Source organism: Gallinula chloropus (genome assembly GCF_964237585.1).
Source record: "Gallinula chloropus genome assembly, chromosome: 5".
Lineage (NCBI taxonomy): Eukaryota > Metazoa > Chordata > Aves > Gruiformes > Rallidae > Gallinula > Gallinula chloropus.
This window is the reverse complement of record NC_140090.1, coordinates 32,971,024-32,989,923: the sequence shown is the minus strand read 5'-3', so window position 1 is coordinate 32,989,923 and position 18,900 is coordinate 32,971,024. Positions and strand designations below refer to the sequence as shown.

The 18,900-nt window shown below is 45.2% G+C and overlaps 1 protein-coding gene across 3 annotated transcripts in view; it reads right to left on the bottom strand.

Moving 5' to 3' along the window:
• The window catches only part of LOC311192823 (UDP-glucuronosyltransferase 1A1-like), a gene marked incomplete at its 5' end in the record, with an annotated part of 36,744 nt that continues 17,844 nt past the window's right edge, over positions 1-18,900 (bottom strand). For 2 of the 3 annotated variants that reach the window (XM_084265418.1, XM_084265417.1), the window contains 4 exons: positions 1-414; positions 1,187-1,406; positions 2,188-2,275; positions 2,501-2,632. In XM_084265418.1, coding sequence (XP_084121544.1) covers positions 117-414; positions 1,187-1,406; positions 2,188-2,275; positions 2,501-2,632 — 738 coding nt within the window. In that variant the 3' untranslated portion in view covers positions 1-116. Of the gene's footprint in view, positions 415-1,186; positions 1,407-2,187; positions 2,276-2,500; positions 2,633-5,013; positions 5,866-18,900 lie in introns of those variants that run through there. The other variant, XM_084265419.1, reaches the window with a different exon arrangement.

The following is an 18,900-nucleotide window of genomic DNA, read 5'->3' as shown; positions in this document are numbered from 1 at the left end:
GTTTAAAGGACCACTATTATTTCTTGACTGAAGTCAGCAATTAATTCTCGTGAAATTTGAGATGTTCTCTGAGCCTTCTGGTCTGGAGCCTTATCTCCTCCATCTGCTTTCATCTGCTAGTGGGACTTTGATTTGGTTGCCTTTCTTGTTCTCCCCTTCTTAAAGCAGCACCTGCGGCAGCAGAACAGGCAGCACTTGAAAGAAATGAAGAGGGAGAGGAGCACCACAGCGAGGAGGAAGGCGATGACATCCAAGGAGTGGTACTGGATCCAGTTGAGGTCGTGAGCGGCAGGTCGCAGGTGTGGGGCCCCTTTGTGTCTCATTACAAACTCTACCCAGTGCACAGCCAGGTCCAGAGGGTGGACAGGCCTGTCGAGGTGAAGGTCTGAGAGACGCTTGATGTTCTCTTTGTACCTGCAAAGAAAAGAGGTTTGGCGTTTTCAATGACTTGTGCTGCTGAGATTGAGCCCCCAGGAAAAAGGGATGCAGTGTCAGTTGTCTGATGGCCCATCAGGGCCTTCTCTGGTGGCCTTTCCCCAACGCTACCACCCCATGAGAAGGATAATGGCAAAGAAAAGTGTTGTTGTCAATGTCAAAGGAGAAAAGATAGAAGAAAAAGAAGAAAAAGCTTATTTTTTGAGCTGTCAGCAAAATCTCCACGGCATAGGATGAAGTGCCTGGCTGAAATATGAGAGGGGATGCAGAAAGGCTGTCCAGCTGGAGAACAAAGTGTTGCTGTAAGAGCAATGGTCAGGAAATGATCAGAAACACAATGGGCTGGAGGATGCCAAGGCCTGAGAGGCCCTAATGACAGCAGGGAAAGTGAGCGGGGAAGAGGAGGGTATGTTTTAAAGCTCCCTTTCTCTGTGATGCCCCACAGCACCTTGGGCTGACTGCACCAGTACGATGTCTAGCGCAGTTCCCTGTAGCACCTTGACCTATCCACTCATGTTCTTCCTGCTCTGTGCTGGCATCGTCCAGCCTTGCTGAGCCAGGCAGCAGTCCATACAGCTCCTTCTGAGCACTAAGGGGGTGGGGGAAGGTCCTGGGCAGTGAGGAGGACAATGCTGTTATGGGGACAGGGAGAGGTTCTCAGTGATGTAGCCTTGATTAAGGAGGCATACAAGAAGCTAGAGTGCTGGTGTCACAAGAGTAGAAGGAGAAAAGCTGTGTGTCTATTACTGACTTTTTATCATTAATTACTGCTTTCAGGGCAGCAGATATGTCCTCTGAAGTCATTTCAAGTATGTTCAGCGTCAGTCCTGCTCCCCGTGACTCTACTCGCTTGGCGTTGTCCATCTGGTCTCCAAATAACGGCATCAGCACCATCGGCACCGCATTGCATATGCCCTCGTAAACACCGTGGGAGCCTCCGTGGGTAATAAAGGCACGGGTTTTAGGGTGAGCTGTGGAGGGAAGGAAAGGCTTGCTTAGATTTTTTGATTTGTTAAGTCACAAGAACACATTGCTGGAGGAAAACTTGCACAAAAAATGGAACTGGTAGGTACAGATGAAGGACTTTGGGCTGTCATGTGCATCGTTACTTACAGACTACCTCAGAGCTGCAGAGAGCCGGGGATTGAATGAAGTTTGGGTTATAGAGCTCTGTCTTGGTTTGGGTAACCTCTGGAAAGCCTTGAATAATCCTCCAAAGCTTCTCAGATTTTAGGATGAAAACGGAGCCAAGTGAGGTTAAAGAGGATGTTACCATTATTTTTTTACCATGTCTTCCTTTTACAGATATCCCCCAGCTGAGTCCTGTTTTCTGACCAACAGATGCTCTCCTGGCAATAGTGTGTACAATTTTATGTGAAAAGCCCAACGACCTGCCTGGAACTGCTCACTCAGAGACCTTAAGTTTTCAGTCCAGTAGACAAAACCTTGTAAAAAACCCACGGGTGGGTGTTGAGACTGGCCAGCCACAGACAAAGACCCCCATTTTTGACAGGAAGTGTAGCTGGAACACCTTTCCAAACAGGGCTCTTTCATAATTCCACAATTTTGAAGTTGCAATCAGGTAAAGTTTCTAAAAGATGAGCTCTGGTTCAAACAGCAAAGTCTGTAAGGAAATCCTCTGACCTGCAGTGATACAGGCAATCAGCACAGGTGATGCTAATGGGGCCTTACAACAGCAGTGGCAGATTAAAAAGAAACAAGCTGGTATCACTTAAGGTATCTCAGACCTACCTAGAAGATCATTCTGTGGCAGCCATTTGACAAGCTTTACATTCTTTGGCAGGTTGGGGGGTGCCTCTCCTGTGTACCGCCACAAAACCTTTCAAGAGAAAGAAGTAGAACGTCAGTTCTCAGGAATCAGCCTCTTTTAGGCACACAAAACCTGTTTTGTCATGCAGAGTAGCTGGGGTCATGGTTTCTCCTGCCATCAGGGAGCAGGAGAAAGAAGGGAGGACCCAGCACACTGAAAGCCAAAGGTAATGGTGTACTGTGGTTGAAAAGAGCATTGAATTGCTGTGCTGGAAGGGGGAGAGGGAAACCATACCGTTTGAGGGACAGATCCCAAGGCATCTGCAATTTCTATGGCTTTCTTCATAGGAATCTCAGAGACCATGGAGCCCAGTGAGAAGACAACGATGCCGTGTTCTCCAGAGGCATCCACAATAGCTTCAAATTCCTGCCAAGACAAAGCACATCCTTAGTCAGAGTCAGATGCTGAAAATTAGGTATCTGTATGAAAATGAGTCCGGTGGGCCGGGGCAGGGTGTGAAAGTGGGCAAAGGTGGAAAAACAAAGTTGTGGAGGTGCATGAGTGTTTGCAGGATCGGAGCCCAAACTAAGATTCAGTGTGGACATGAGAAAAACCATGCAGCAAAGCCTGCCTGCTCAAAGACATCGGTTTCCATGCAGTGGAAAGATGCTGTACCGACCCCCAGGTGAAGCCACTGTGCTTTATTTTTCATATTTATTGCAAGTCAGATGCTCTGGCTTTAGAGTTGATGCTCTCCTTTTCCAGACCATGCAGCTGCAAGAGACAATTAAGATTTTTGAAAAGTCTTCTGACAGCAAACTTCTAATATCTGGCTTTATTTGGTCTGCTTTGAGTATAATATTGAAATGCTGCCAGTTGCTGGGGTTTCTTTTTTATCTGCTTTGTTTGATTTAAATAAATGAAGGGGGAGGAGATCTGTCACTGGGATCCAAGAACAAAAGGATTCTGATGAAGCATTAAAACCAGCTGAAGGACAGAGCGAAAATCCTGTGCCATAGAAAAATATTTGGTAGAGCCTGGGAGGGGAAGACAAAACTGGAGGGAATTGTTGCAGGCAAAGTTAAACTAGTAGAATAAAATGAACTAAATGTTCCTGTTGGAATGAGTCTAGAGGAGGCCACAAAAATGATCAGGGAGCTGGAGTACCTCTCCTATGAAGAGCGACTGAGACAGTTGGGCTTGTTCATCCTGGAGAAGAGAAGGCTCTGGGGAGACCTAATTACAGCCTACCAACACTTATAGAGGTCCTACAGGAAATTGGGATAGGGGCTGTTCACCAGGGAGTGCAGGGATGGGACAAGAGGCAATGGCTTCAAGCTGGAAGATGGCAGGGTTAGGTTAGACTTTAGCATGAAATTCTTTACTCTGAGGGTGGTGAGGCCCTGGCACAGGGTGCCCAGAGAGCCTGTGGAAACCCCATCCGTGAAGGTGTCCAAAGCAGGGTTGGATGAAGCTTTGGGCAACCTGGTCTAGTGGAGAGTGTTCCTGCCCATGGCAGGGGGGTTGGAACTAGGTGATCTTCAAGGTCCCTTCCAACCCAAAGCTTTCTGTGGTTCTACAATTCCTGTAAGTCTGACAATTGAAATTGTATCTCTAGAGTCTGAGGAGATAACTGAGATTGACCCTCCTAGCTTAAGCTCCACTATGTATTTTTCTGGCTGACCAGAGTGCCGTGGCCCTGTGTTTGAGACTGGATCCTAAAGAGAAGGAGCCACAGAAAGTTTGATGATAGCTGCACCCTAAAGAGCAACCCTGATGCTCTCTTGGGGACAAATAAGGTGAAATGTAACCCTCACTTCAGGGCTTGGTTCTGTCCTACTGGATTCTTCTGATGACACGGTCTCCATTAAAGCATCATAGGTGTCTGGTTGGGAGCTCTGTGTAAACTCACAGACATCTGGGAACCACAAAACCCTCCCCAAATTACAAATGTGGTTTCGGTACAAAACTTCTTGGCAGTTCCTGTTGTGGTGGAACAGATACGGTGATTCCAGGGACTATTTAGCTTTATTTCCCATGGGACCAGGCACATCAGTTTTCCTCTGTCCTTTGAATGTTTCCCTGTGTCTGACCTTCTGCTCAGAAATGCCACCACCATTAGGAAATGTTTCGTAGCCTGGCTTTGCTGTTAGATGGGTTATTTTACTGAAGTCTCTTTAAGCAGCATCTGCCTGTGCTGGTGACCTTTATGAAATACTTTCAGTGGACACTCACTGAAAAGTAAGAGAAAGTGCTAGGGGTTGCTGGAAAAGTGGCAGGTATCCCATATTTAGGTAGTTTGGCATAGGTCAAGTAAAATATAATTGCAGTCTGTATGTTCTGGGACAGAATATTTTACACAAATGAAGCTGATCTCTTGCTGCTTCACTCGATGGAGCAGCAATTTCAACCAGGTCTGCCACTCTGAAATTCCTGCTGTAATGGTCCTCTGCTCGAGGGCAGAAGGCCAGCGTGACCTGACCTGCTACATCACCCCAGTTAGCACCGAGTCTTGTAAACAGGTATAAAACCCCGGTTACTGGTTTTATACTGGTTTTATACTGGTAATAGGCTGCAGGAAAATACTGAGGGGAAAACCCCAGGTTCCCGTGCAAGGAATCTGGAGGTCTCCCATGAGACAACTCACTCCGCGTTGCTCATGGGGTGCTGAGGTGCAAAGTGCTTTCCTAGCCACTTCCACCTCGCTTGCACTCCTGTTGCTATTTGTTACTGGGGAGAACTCCACCTCACGGTGAGAGCAAGCAGTGCAGCCACAGCTACACAAAGGGACGAAAAAGATAACTGACCTGTGACAACGCTTTTTCCCGAGCACAGTTTATGCCTCCGATCAAGACCATGTTAGGCATTAAAGGCCTGGGGTACTCAAACACAAAGTCATATTTCATGAGCCAAATCGACGCGTGGCTGAACAGCTTGAGCACCGTTGCCTCTTGCTGGAGGAATTCTTTGATCAAAGGATCGTAGGGCGAATAAAGCAAGCTGCAAGCCAGGGAACCGCTCAGGCTAGCTAGGAGATTGCCCGCGCGCTGGAGGAACGCCATGCGGTCCGTGTAGCGAGTGAAGAACCTAGGGATGTAAGAAGGAGGGTTTGGGCAGAGGGTGGCATGGGAGTCAAGGCTGCATGGCAGTCCCCGGACGAGATACACGGAAGGAAGGGAGAGATGTTCAGCCACTATCTGTCCGCATGGGAAGAAAGGATCCACAAAGGCAGCGTCAAAATTTCTTTCTTCAAGGTATCGGATCAGCTCTTTGTTAGACAGAAGGCGCTTGCAGGAATCAAAGAACATGGTTGTGATATTTGCCAGTTTTGAGAATTTTTCCAAGAAGGGTTGAGGCGTGAAACTCCTATAACCCAGCTTTTTAAATTCTGCCTCCACATACTCCCTGGTGTAAGGCACGGAGTATGTTTTCATGGTATAATGCACCGATGAATCTATCCGCAAACTTATCTCTGGTGCAACCACCACGATTTCATGTCCTCTCTGCCTGAGCTGCTCCACAACCAGGCGCATGCTGAGCCAGTGGCTGCCATCGATAGGTACAACCAAAAGCTTTCCACCTTCAGAAAAGGTCCGCAGGACCAAGAAAAACGTGACCCAGGAAGCAAGAGAATTAAATCCTGGATTCGAAGAAGCCATTTCCCTTGTGCTGTCAGCAAAGTTTCAAACAGCTGCTAAACTTCTGCCAGGGCTGAGGAGCTGAATCGTGGGGTACTTTGCAGTTTAATCCTAACTAAGTTAAGTGTTTAATTTTTAACAGGCTGTATGTTTGTGGGCAGAAATAAGGGTAATTTTTAACTGTGGGTAAAGATTGGGTTTATCATCTGTGCACAGTGAAGGCTTTAAACAACTGGTAAAGGTAAAGCTGAGTGGTTGAATTAACATTAGAGGATTCAAATGCTCAAGAGTGGAGTGATCAGTAGTGTGTCACACTGAAAGACTCAACGGAGTCATGAATGGGACATAACACCTGTCCCAGCAATCGTTCTCTTATTAACACCTGGTTAATGAACAACTCCCTACCTTGAGTTTGCTCAGCTGACTGGGCACAAAACTCAGAACAAAAGTCTGCCCTTTGGATTACCTTGCTCTCTCGGGAGTCTAAGCAAGAAGCAATAATTGACAAGGGTTTGATATGCAATGGGTTGATAAGGTTTATCTTCAGAATTGTTTCTGTAGCATAGCTGTTATCTAAGTGAAAACCCTGAGTCTACAGTGGTAAACGTGATACAGGCTTAGCAATAACTTCTGTTTGCAATGGCACCATTGTCTGAAAAAATAAAATAAATGCACTATTTACATAGCCCATTTGGGAGATTTGAACAACCTAGGGAGGGAGGGTAGGTTGACAGGTAAAATCTGAGGTTTCTTTTTCCTAATCATCATCTTATATGCTGTTTTACACAAACTCAGAGGCTAAAGAGCTCCCTCAGCCATCTCTGACTGCATACTGCTGGTTCTTGGGTATTCACAGAATCACAGGTTTTGGAAGGGACCTCCAGAGCTCATAGGGTCCAACCCCCAGCCAAAGCAGCTCCCTAGATCATATTGCACAGGTCAGCATCCAGACAGGGCTGGGATATCTCCAGAGAAGGAGACTCCACACCCCACTGGGCAGCCTGTCCCAGGGCTCCCTCACCCTCACTGGGTAAAAGTGCTTCCACATGTTGGTGTGGAACTTCCTGTGCTCCAACTTGAGGCTGTTGACCCTTGTACTGTCTGCACAGACCACTGAAAAGAGGTTGCCCATTTCCCCCTGCATCCCATACTTAAGATATTTATAAACATTAATAAGGTCCCCCCTTAGCCTTCTTTTCTCCAGGCTGAGAATCTGTGATCATCTAGTATTACGGTCTTATGCTTACAACAAACATATATCTAGGCAGCTCTGTAGCTTAGACAACTTCACCTAAGCTCTCCTGGAGAGAAAACCCTTCAGCAGCTTGCAGGGCAGATCTTGTAACCGTCTATCAGAGCCTAAGATTCCCACTCCCAAACCATGCCAACCTGGTATTCGATCACATATTGGCTCAAGCACAACAAGAAAATCTTAGAGTCACTAATAAATGCTGTAATACCCTCCATATAAACAAGGACAAACCTTTGACAATGGTTTCTTCTGTTCGCAGTTGATGCCTCCAATATAGACCATATTTGGCATTATTGGGCGTGGGTAGTCAAAAACAAAGTCATATCTCATCAGCCAAACAGACGCTTTGCTAAACAGTTCGAGTACTGTTACTTCTCTGTGGAGAAACTCAGAAGCTAGGCTCTCATATTTTAAGTAAAACCGGTGGCAAAGCAAATGCTCTGAAGACCCAACCAGGAAGTTCTTCACACGTTCTGTAAATGTCATGTGATCTGAATTGGTCGTAAAAGTCCTCGGCACGTAAGAATAAGGACTGGGACACTGGGTGGCTTTGTAGTCTAAGGTACATGGAAGACCGCGCATGAAGTACACTGAAGGGAGGGAGAGATATTCAGCAATAATTGGTCCACAGGGCAACACAGGATCCATCATAACAGCATCAAATTTGCTGTCCTGGAGGTACTTCATTAGTTCTTCATCATATAAAAGATGCCGACAGGCGGAAGAGAACATGTTGGTCAGTTCTGACATATTCATGAGTAAATTTACAAACTTTTCTAGAAAGGGAGAGTTATCAAAAGATTTTTCACCAATGGAATGGTATTGTCTATCCACAAACTCCTGTGTGTATGGCACAGAGTATGTCTTGATGGTGAAAGATTGCGAGCTTTTCATAAGAAGAGTGGCTTCAGGAATCACCACTACAATTTCATGCCCCCTCTCACTGAGTTTCTCCAGAACAATGCGCATGCTCAGCCAGTGACTTCCATCCTGAGGCACAACCAAGAGCTTCCCACCTTCTGCCGAACTCCAGAAAGAAAGAAAAAGGACAAGCCCAGCATATATCTGGTACCTCCACATAACTGTCATGGGGCTGTTGGCAGGAGAAGAAATGAACTGTTCCTTCTTACTTCCTCCGAGCAGCATATGGAAGCCAAAAATAGTTGCACCTCACTTATAACTTGACAGTATCTAATCTTTATCTCTACAAAATGTTTACTAAGACAAGTTACTGGAGTTCAAAGATAATGCTTTAAATCGTCATAAAAGCATTGATAAAAGTGCTATCAATGGATCTGGTAGGGGGAAAGCTGGACATGAGATGGCAATATATGCTTGTAGACCAGAAAGCCATCTATGGCCTGGGCTGAATCAAAACCAGCATGACCAGCAGATTAAGGGTGGTGATTGTTCCCATCTACTCTACCTGGAGTACTGGACCCAGCTCTGGGGTCCCCAGTATATGACAGGTATGGACCTATTGGAGCAAGTCCAGTGGAGGGCCACAAAGATGATAAGGCTGAAGCACCTCTCCTATTAAGACAGGCTGAGAGAGTTGAGCTTGTTCATCCTGAAGAAGAGGAAGCTCTGGGGAGACCTACTGTGGTCTTTCAATACCTAAAGGGGGCTCATAAGAAAGACAGGGAAGCCATTCCATGTGTTTACATTATCTTAAATGATTGAGAACAATCAGTAGAGTCTTTGGTTAGCAGAGGTAGCAGTTGTTTGTAGAGAGATTTTTCTGGATCAGGGTTGTTTGAAGCAATTCACTGTGCACTTGACTGTCCTCTGCCTGATTAAAGTCAGGAGCACTGCTTCCCAACGTTCATGGCCACAGAGCTTCTCCAGAGAGCTTGTAAGACAAGGAGTGTGTTGCAGTAATGACATGAAAGACCTAACTTCCAACTTTCCCTTTTATGCCTTTGCTCCAAAAGGTGCCTGGGGTTCCCACAGGACATTCCACACAGCAAGCAGGAGTTAGCACACCAAGCAGCGGGGTCACCAAAGTTTGAGTAACATATTAACCAAACACCTTTTTTTATATAAACAATGATGCAGCAGAATACGCAGCTCTTGCTCAAGAGGGGCCATAAGAGTTTGTAGGTGCATGGCTGGTGGCCAAACGTCTTTTCCAGAGCAATGACACAGCAGAATATGTGGTCTTTGCTCAAGAGGCCAGGAGAGTTTATAGGTGAGAGGCTACAGGACAAGTGGGTTTGGAAGTTCTTAATAATAGCTGTTTTTCAAAAGAAGTTAATGAGGCTTGGCTGTGGCACAAGCCAAGAGAAGTCCACACTTGTGTCCTGTGCTTACCAGAAGGGGAAAACAGTTTCTAAGATGCTTCTGCATGGGTTACGATAAAATTTTTAAGGCAAAAAACCCTCCAAAACTGTGTTGGAACTCTTGTTCTTTGTAACACTTGACCACAGCCTACAGCTACTCAGCGGGGAGTAATGATGATGATGGAGCCAAATTTTTCTGGGCAGCAGTAAGTAGTATAATAAGGGCCACAAATGACAGCTTGAGAGTTCTGGACTGAACATATGGGGCTTTGGGAAACCCAGCTGGTGGAGAATATCCCTGCCCATGAGAGGGGGGTGGAACTAGATGATCTTTAAGGTCAATTCCAACCCAATTATATCATTCTGAGATATGGAAAAAAGCTTTTTTACTTTAGAGATTTTATCTGCCAATAAGGAAAGAGAAAAGGTAAATGTCAAATGTTTGCAAGTTTACAAAGTCAAAACAAGATACAGGAATGGCAGCTGAAGAAGAGTAGTTGCTGGCTAGGGAAGAGAAATTGAGATCGCCACCAAAGCACACCTGATCACAGAGCTCTGGATGTTTTCTTCATGCTGTGAAAATTGTCTTGGAGCAGGTAGCAGCAATGGGAAATCAGGTTTGTGAAATGTCTACCTTTGGTAAATGTACCTGGGTGTGATAAGCACATTGCAAGGCTAATACTGTGTCCTAAAAGGTTTATTTTGATAGGTGGTTCTGTATGTGGCATGCTAAAAAAAAAAGTGACTCTCATAAGCCAGCAAGAATGACTGTAACGTAGCAGGAATGAGTTTTAGACATAGAAGTATAGAATCATTAAGTTTGGAAAGGACCTCCAAGATCATCTAGTCCAACTGTCCCCCTACCACCTATATTACTTACTGATCCATGTCCCTGAGTACCTCATCCAGCCTTTCCTTGAACACTCCAGGGGATAGTGACTCCACCACCTCCCTGGCCAACCTGCTGCAATGCCCAACTGCCCCTTCTGAGAAGAAATGTCTCCTAATTTCTAACCTGAATCTCCCCTGGTGCCACTTGCAGCCATTCCCTCTTGTCCTGTCACTGGTTATCTGTGAGAAGAGGCTGAGCCCCAGCTGTCCACAACCTCCTCTCAGGTAGTTGTAGAGAGCAGTAAGGTCTCTCCTGAGCCTTCTCCAGGCTAAACAGTCCCAGGTCCCTCAGCTGCTCCTCTTGTGTTCCAGACCCCTCACCAGCTTCATCTGCCTTCTCTGGACACACTCCAGGTCCTCAATGTCTTTCTTGCAGTGAGGGGCCCAAACCTGAACACGGTATTCAAGGTGCAGCCTCCCCAGAGCTGATCACGGGGGGATGATCACCTCCCCGGTCCTGCTGGCTACGCTATGCCTGGTGCAAGCCAGGATGCCGTTGCGCTTCTTGACCACCGGGGTACACTGCTGGTTAACATTCAGGTGAGTGCCAACACCATCACTATGGTCCCATTGTGCAGCCTGTTAAAGCAAAACTTTCTAGCTGTCAGTGAGGTGATCTTAAAAGACCGAAAACTAAAGGAGGTGGCTAGAAGGGATGCTCATGTGCAGTACCTCTGTGTGCATTTTCACACTTGAGTGACACAAGAGTCTGGCGGTAACTAGGCGATGTGGCATTATGTATGCCCTAAGGTGGCAGTATGTCCTCAGGTAGTTGCTCCAGAGTTGCTGATGTACTGTTAGCCTATGCTAACATGTAATCCACCCTCAAACCTCACATTTAATATATAGTAGTAGTATTTGATATATACCTTAAAGGGGTAACAAAAATGCAACAAACCACCTTCGGGGTAATGGTGTGTTGGTAAGATTGTGAAAGTTGTGACACTGGGTTTTGAGCATCGTACACAAACACCATTTCACATGTGAGTCTAGAGACTGAAGTCCACTGGCTGAACAGCCCATTCCAAAGGCAAGGGTGAAATGAGGTATCTGTCAGGAGAAAATAAAGCTTGAAGTACAGAGTTGAGTGCCATTGTTGTATGCTGGGTTTGTCTACCAAAAAAACCCCAACATCTGCTGGTGTTGAGAGGCAGATAGTGATTTTAGTTTGTTCATGATGTGAAAAAGTACTCCTTTTGTCTCCTTTAAGCTTGCTGACTCCTCATTTCAGTGTTAATCATAGGTCAAGTATTGGGAGAAACTGCCTATCAGTTCCCCTTTCACTTTTGTGATGCTTTTCAGGATTTTATAGACCTCTGTCATAGTTCTTTTCATAGGTTTATCTATGTGGTTTATTCAAACTCTGTTTTTTCTAGAGAATGCCAAGTTTGAATGCTCTTTAAAATGCTTCAGTTTTACTGTGTGAGCTTCAGCTTTTTCTGAAAAGCTCTGGTTTGCAAAGTCTGTATCTGAAAAACTTAACAGGAATAGTTATTTCTAAAAAACAAAGCTATGATGTTACTCTACAAACCACAAAATGTATTTGAGCACATATATTAACAATTATGAAATAAATCCAATATCAATTTTATAAGAACAAAGCCAGCTAACTTATACTTTTATTTTTGTTATGCCATTGATACTTAAAATACAGAGCATCACTGGCCTGGGATACATACAAAGAACGCAACGAGCTGGAGAAATGGGCCAAGATGAGCCCCATGAAAGTCAGCAAAGGCAAAACCAAAGTTCTGCTGCTGGGTTGGGATAAGCCCGTGCCACATGACAGGCTGCACTCTAGCTGGACATATGGCAGCTCTACAAAGAATGGACAAAACTTTGAATATGACTTGCAGCCATGGAGGCAATAGCATCCTGGGCTATAAAAGCCAGCAGATGGAAAGAGGTGATCTTTCTCTTGGAGTTGGACTTGGTGATCCTTATGGGTCCCTTCCAACTCAGTATATTCTATGATTCTCTTCTGTTCGGCACTTGAGAAGTATCTGAAGATGTGTACCCAGTTTGGGGTTCTTCAATAGAAGACTGACTTTGATGTGCCAGATGATGTCCAGCAAAAGCCAAGAAGATGGTTAGGAGCTGGGGACCGTGACATAGAAAAAGAGGCTGAGAAAGATGAGCTTGCTCAGGATTCAGAAGAGAAGGCTTATTCAGAAGGAGACTTTACTGCTGTGTTCAAGTCCCTTAGCAGGAGAGCATAAAGAAAACAAAGCAACACTCTCCTCATATATTCGCAGGGAAGGGATGAGAGGCAACAGGCACAAGCTGGAACTTGGCAAATTTGAATAATAAATTTGATATACAAAACTCTTTTCACTATAAGGGTCAGAGAAGATATTCAAAATTTGATAAGATGTAGAATGGAACCAACTGGACATGCTTTGACCAGGAGATTTGCTGAGAGACCTGCAAATGACCTTCCAAAAAAAAGTATTTTATGAGTCTCTGACAATTCAGAACATAGAAGATCCCAATTTAAAGGGAAATAAAAAAACCCCAAAAGACAGTAGCATAGAGGAAATTGATAGGGACAAGTTGGACCGTGGGATAAGCAAAGATCTTCTCAGAGGAAAGTGCCTTAGACCACATCAATAGCTTAGAGAGAAGAAGTGCTGACCAACCTACTGTAATATCAAAGTTGACTTTGAGCAGAGGTCCAAGGTCAGTGGGGAGTTCCCCAGAGATAATTCCATATACAACCCTCGCTCCATCTTTTTACTGGGATATTTGGATGCCTTCACTGAAGCACATGCTGGCACATTTTTGAAAAGCAAAAGGAGTTTTAAATCGTTCTCCTATCACACATAGAAAGAGATCCTTCTAACAAAACCTGTGTTACTGTTGTTCGGAGTATGTAAGAGCCTCCAAGAATGACAAGGAAAAACAGAGTTCAACTCACCTTTGTTAACTTCTTATAAGCACAGTTTACTCCACTAATCATAATCATGTTGGGCATCAGAGGTCTCGGATAGTGTAAAACAAAGTCTAACTTCACGAGCCAAATGGAAGCCTTGCGTAAGAGGTCTGGCACAGTCACATCCCGCTGCAGGAACTCAGAAGCCAGTTTTGAATATGGTTCATAAACAAAATCACAAAGAAAATAATTTGGGATCTCAAAAATCATATTCTTCACCCGCTGGAGAAAGTTCATGCGGTCTGAAAGGTCTGTGAATACCCTGGGGACATAAGAAGGGGGATTGGGACACTGAGTGGCTTCAAATTCTAAACCACAGGGTATTTGCTGCAAAAAAAACACAGAAGGGACTGAAAGATGCTCAGCCACTATCTGCCCGCAGGGTAGAAATGGATCTGTAAAGACAGCATCAAACTTGCTCTCCTCAAGGTATCTGACAAGCTCTTTGTTGTTCAGTAAGTGGGTACAGGTGGACAAGAACATGGCAGAAGTATTTTTTACGCCTTCATATGTTTTAAAAACTCTTTCCAGAAAAGATCCTTCTTCAAATGCATTCTGGCTAGTTCTCCAGAAGATGTGATGCATTTCTTCCTGCGTGAAAGGGACTGGGTACGTTTTCAGGACAAAAGTCTTTGCTGGCTTTATGTACAAACTGACTTCAGGTGCAACCACGACGATTTCATGTCCCTTCTGCCTCAGGATGTCCAACACTTCCCGCATGCTGAGCCAGTGACTCCCATCCACTGGCACCACCAGCAGCTTCCCACCAGCAGCCAAAGTGAGCATGGATAGGAGCAGAACCAGCGTCACCCTGACTCGTGGATGAGCACAAGGCAGCAGGGCCATGTCTGCAGAGATCTGGTGAGTGCTGCCCAGAAAGCAAACCACCGGTGGCACTGACGCTATAGTGCCAGCTCCCTGCTTTTAAGCCACAGCAGAACTTTTGATCCGTCAAGGTATTTATTTTCTGGTAAATGTGTAATCACCAAGTTGATAAAAGGCTGCTTAACAAGTACTAAGTTCATCTAATTGCTCAGGTTGGTGGTGCATGGTGGATATCCCCTGTTTCTATCAGAGGAACTTAGAAGTGACCCAGAAGGAGCATGGGTGGCTCTGGGTGGGACTGTGCTTCTGAGAGCTTCCCCCTGGATGACCCTTTTGCATGGGCAGAAGATATGTCACAGCCACATCACTACTGAACCTAGCAGAGACTTGTCCCTTTCTTCTGGGCAAGGCCTGACCTACCTCTCTTTCTCTTGCAGAGGCCACAGGACTCATCTCTCAGAGTCCTGTGGCCTCTGCAAGAGATGTGGTAGAGCTGTTTAGGATAGTTTCTGGAGTGAGAAGAGTGATGGAGTTGGAAGTGCAACAAAAATTTTATGTTAAGCACCTAGGAAGTACTATAGGTTCCTGCAAAGGATTGAGGGTTTTGATTAAGTTCCCCCATGAGATGTGTGACAGCCTGAAGAGCTGGACTCAGAGTAACCTGACAGGGCTGGTGCAGAGGGTATGCTCTTGTTATACAGTGACTGTTCCCACCCCCAGCTGGCAGAGTTGGCAGGTAGAAATGTACCCTGCTCTGCCTGTTGAGACTTCTTCTCAAACCACTTTTCCTTTGAGACCTCCTAGATGGGAAATGTCCATCAGTGTCTTATTTTAGGACCAGTGCTGGGTCTATGCCCTTCCTTTTCTCCCTGACGTTTAGCAGGAGACCTGTTCTTCCGGGGTCAGGGTCACACCACTTCTGCAAGCCACATAGAGCCACTGGGGGCCTTGGACAGAATCAGCACTGCAGTGATTAGAGATCAGGGAAGAAAGTGGTACTTTCTCCACCAACCTGCGCTGAGGAACACACAGACAAGCTCTTGTCAGTTCCTGTTGTCAAGAAGTTAAGAGCATTTATATTACAGTGACGCAGCAGTGCTGATGCTTCCACCAAGGAGCATTCCTGGCCTAGGATATGCCAACAGAAGAATGATTGAAAAGCTGCACTTTGCCAAATCTGCTAGAATTCATGAGGTACGCTGCTAACCTATGACTATATCCAACTGCAAATCAAGCACCATGGTGATCAACGGCACAGTACAAACTAATAGGGGGGGGGGGGTCTACCATATTCCAAACCATGGGAAAACCCTCTTGAAAGAAAAATAAATAAATAACTAAATAAATAACTAACTAAATAAATAAATAAATAAAAGAAAGGCTGAAGAACATGAGGAAATTCTGCATGGATTCATTCATAAGGCAGAACAAGAGACTGATAAGGCACTCCTCAAATGAATCTCTCTCTTGCAGAAGACGTTATGAAAAAGGCTTGGAGCGACCCGCTGTAATGCCAAGTTTGCCTTGGTTTTGGGCAGGGAGTTTGGCCTTATGCCCTCAAGGGCCCTTCCTAGTACAGGGTCCGTAAGGACAGCATCAGACTTGCTCTCCTCAAGATATCTGACAAGTTCTTTGTTGTACAGTAAGTGGGTACAGCTGAGGTCACCATAACACAGACTCTTGTCATTCTTTAGGATTCTTTAAGAAGTCTTTCCAGAAAAGATCATTCTTCAAATGCATCCTGTGAAAATTTCCATCCATCTCTTCCTGTGTGAAAGGGACTGGGTACATTTTCATAACACAAAGTCTTTGCTGGCTTTATGTACAAACTGACTTCAGGTGCAATGATGACAATTTCATGCCCCTAAAGGGATTTCATTCCCCCTAAAGGGGAACTTCATTCCTATCTGCAGCATGAAATTCCAACCTTGTGAGCGCAGAGCAAGAATTAAAAACAGAGCATGGCCTACCTGAGGAAGCTTCTTGTGAGCACAGTTTACTCCTCCAATTGCAATGATGTTGGGCATCAAAGGTCTTGGATAATCTAACACAAAATCTGTCCTCAAGAGCCAAACGGAAGCGTGGCTTAAGATTTCTGTCACAGTCACATCCCGCTGCAGGAACTCAGAAGCCAGTTTTGAATATGGTTGAAAGAAATAATTGCAGAGAAAATAATTTGGGATGTCAAACATTAGATTCTTCACCCGCTGGAGAAAATTCATGTGATCTGAAAGGTCAGTGAATAGCCTGGGGACATAAGAAGGGGGATTGGGACACTGAGTGGCTTCAAATTCTAAACCACAGGGTATTCCACGTAAGAAAAACACAGAAGGGACTGACAGGTGCTCAGCCAGTATCTGCCCGCAGGGTAGAACTGGATCTGTAAAGACAGCATCAAACTTGCTCTCCTCAAGGTATCTGACAAGCTCTTTGTTGTTCAGTAAGTAGGTACAGGTGGAGATTGACATATCAGAAAATCTTTTCATACCATAGAATATATTAAGAAACCTTTCCAGAGAAGATCCTTCTTCAAGCACGCCATCTATAAACATCAGGAATTCGTCTTCCAACTCTTCCTGCGATAAAGGGCCTGGGTATGTTTTCAGGACAAAAGTCTTTGCTGGCTTTATGTACAAACTGGCTTCAGGTGCAACCACGACGATTTCATGTCCCTTCTGCCTCAGGATGTCCAACACTTCCCGCATGCTGAGCCAGTGACTCCCATCCACTGGCACCACCAGCAGCTTCCCACCAGCAGCCAAAGTGAGCATGGATAGGAGCAGAACCAGCGTCACCCTGACTCGTGGATGAGCACAAGGCAGCAGGGCCATGTCTGCAGAGATCTGGTGAGTGCTGCCCAGAAAGCAAACCACCGGTGGCACTGACGCTACAGCGCCAGCTCCCTGCTTTTAAGCCACAGCAGAACTTTTGATCTGTCAAGGTATTTATTTTCTGGTAAATGTGTAATCACCAAGTTGATAAAAGGCTGCTTAATAAGCTCATCATTCCAGCCAAGTCCAGAGGCTGGTCCTGTGTGGTCAATGCACTGGATATCCCCTCTCTGTTTCTATCAGAGGAACAGAGGAGTGACCCAGAAGGAGCAGGTGTTTGTGGTGGGACTGTGCTTCTGAGAGCTTCCCCCTGGATGACCCTTTTGCATGGGCAGAAGATATGTCACAGCCACATCGCTACTGAGCCTAGCAGAGGCTGCTGCCTTCCCCCTGGACAAGACCAGACCTACCTCTCTTTCTCTTTGAAGACTCATCTCTCAGAGACCTGTGGCCTCTATAGGAGATGTGGAAGAGCTATTTAGGATAGTTTCTGAAATTGGAAGACTGATGAAGATGGAAACATGATGCTAGGTTTGTTTCCAGGACATATCCCCGACACTAAGTGTTACTTCTAGTACCTGAGACTTGCCTCAAGGTTGGAAGGGTTGGCTTTGTGAGCTGGGAGGGCAGGACAGGGGTGTATGAACACTCTTTGAGGGGGACTTTCCATGAAATAATTCAGGGCCTAATTCTGGCTTCCTTTCTCTGTCACTGGCATATCCCCATGTTTTCATCCATCCCCTCAGTGCGAGTCACAGTGTGCTGGACATGTCAAAGCAGACCTGTTCCTTGGTTCCATTCAGCAGGGCCGGGGTTTTGAGCCTAGAAAGAGCTTTTAGGGTTTCCTGAGAACTGCTTGTAAGACAAGTCCAGCATTTTGTCCTATTGTCTGCAAATTCTGACAGTCCCTTTGGCTGGTGGTCACAATGTGCCATCACAGATCTTCAGTAGAAGAGTTTAGAGCTTGGGATGTCAGGGATTAAATTATTTATGTGCTGAAGAAAGCTCACACAGTCTGTATGCTCTGTAAATACCCTGAGGACATAAGAAGCGGGGGTTGGGACATTGAATGGTTTAAAAATCTAAGCCACACACAAAAAGCCCAGGAAAAGAACTGAAAGATGCTCAGCCAATATTTGCCCACAGGATCTGTAAAGACAGCATAAAACTTAATGCTCCTCTAGATGATTGACAAGCTCGTTGTTGTAGAGTAAGTGTGCAGAGAGAGAGAGAGATAAGTGGCCAAGATACTTTTCAGTTTCTGACATACATGAAGAAATCTTTCCAGGAAAGATCCCTCTTCAAGTACATCCTTTGACAAAGATTTGATGCTTCCATCCACCTCTTCCTTTGTGAGAGATATTGGATACATTTTCATAACAAAATTCTCTGATTTTTTTTATATGTATGTTTATTTTAGGTGTAATGATGACTATTTTATACTCCTCCTGCCTGTCTCCTGCCCACTGGCACCACTGGTAGCTTCCCACCAGCAGCCAAACTGAGGATGGAGCAGAGCAGAACTAGCATCACCGGGACTCATGGATAAGCACTAAGCACCAGGGCTGTTTTTCTGCAGAAATCTGGTGAGTGCTCCCCAGAAGGAATATCCCCCAGCTCCAAGTTTTTAAGCAATCTGTGCTATAGTTCTCCAGATGATCTTTAGACTTATTTGCTGTGTGGTAAATGTATAATCGTGGGTACGGCAGAAACGGAATAAGAGGTGTTAAAGTTCAGCCAATTTGTCAGGCTGTAATCATACAGTAGCTAGGCCGGGAAACACCCACCTCCTTGTATTAGAGGGACTCTGGGATTTAAGGAAATGAGGGATCCCTCATCCAGTGGTCTGCTCAAAAGCACGTTAATTTTCCAAACAAGAATTTTCAGTATAAGAAAATTCCTGCCCTCCTGCCAATCCAAATCATTTCATATTTGTAACAGGTTAGGAAAATATTAGTGTTTCACGTGGGAAAGGGTTTGGTTTATTAGTTTTATATTTTGAGACTGCAATGAAAATGGAAAATCAGCTCCCAAAGTGCATTT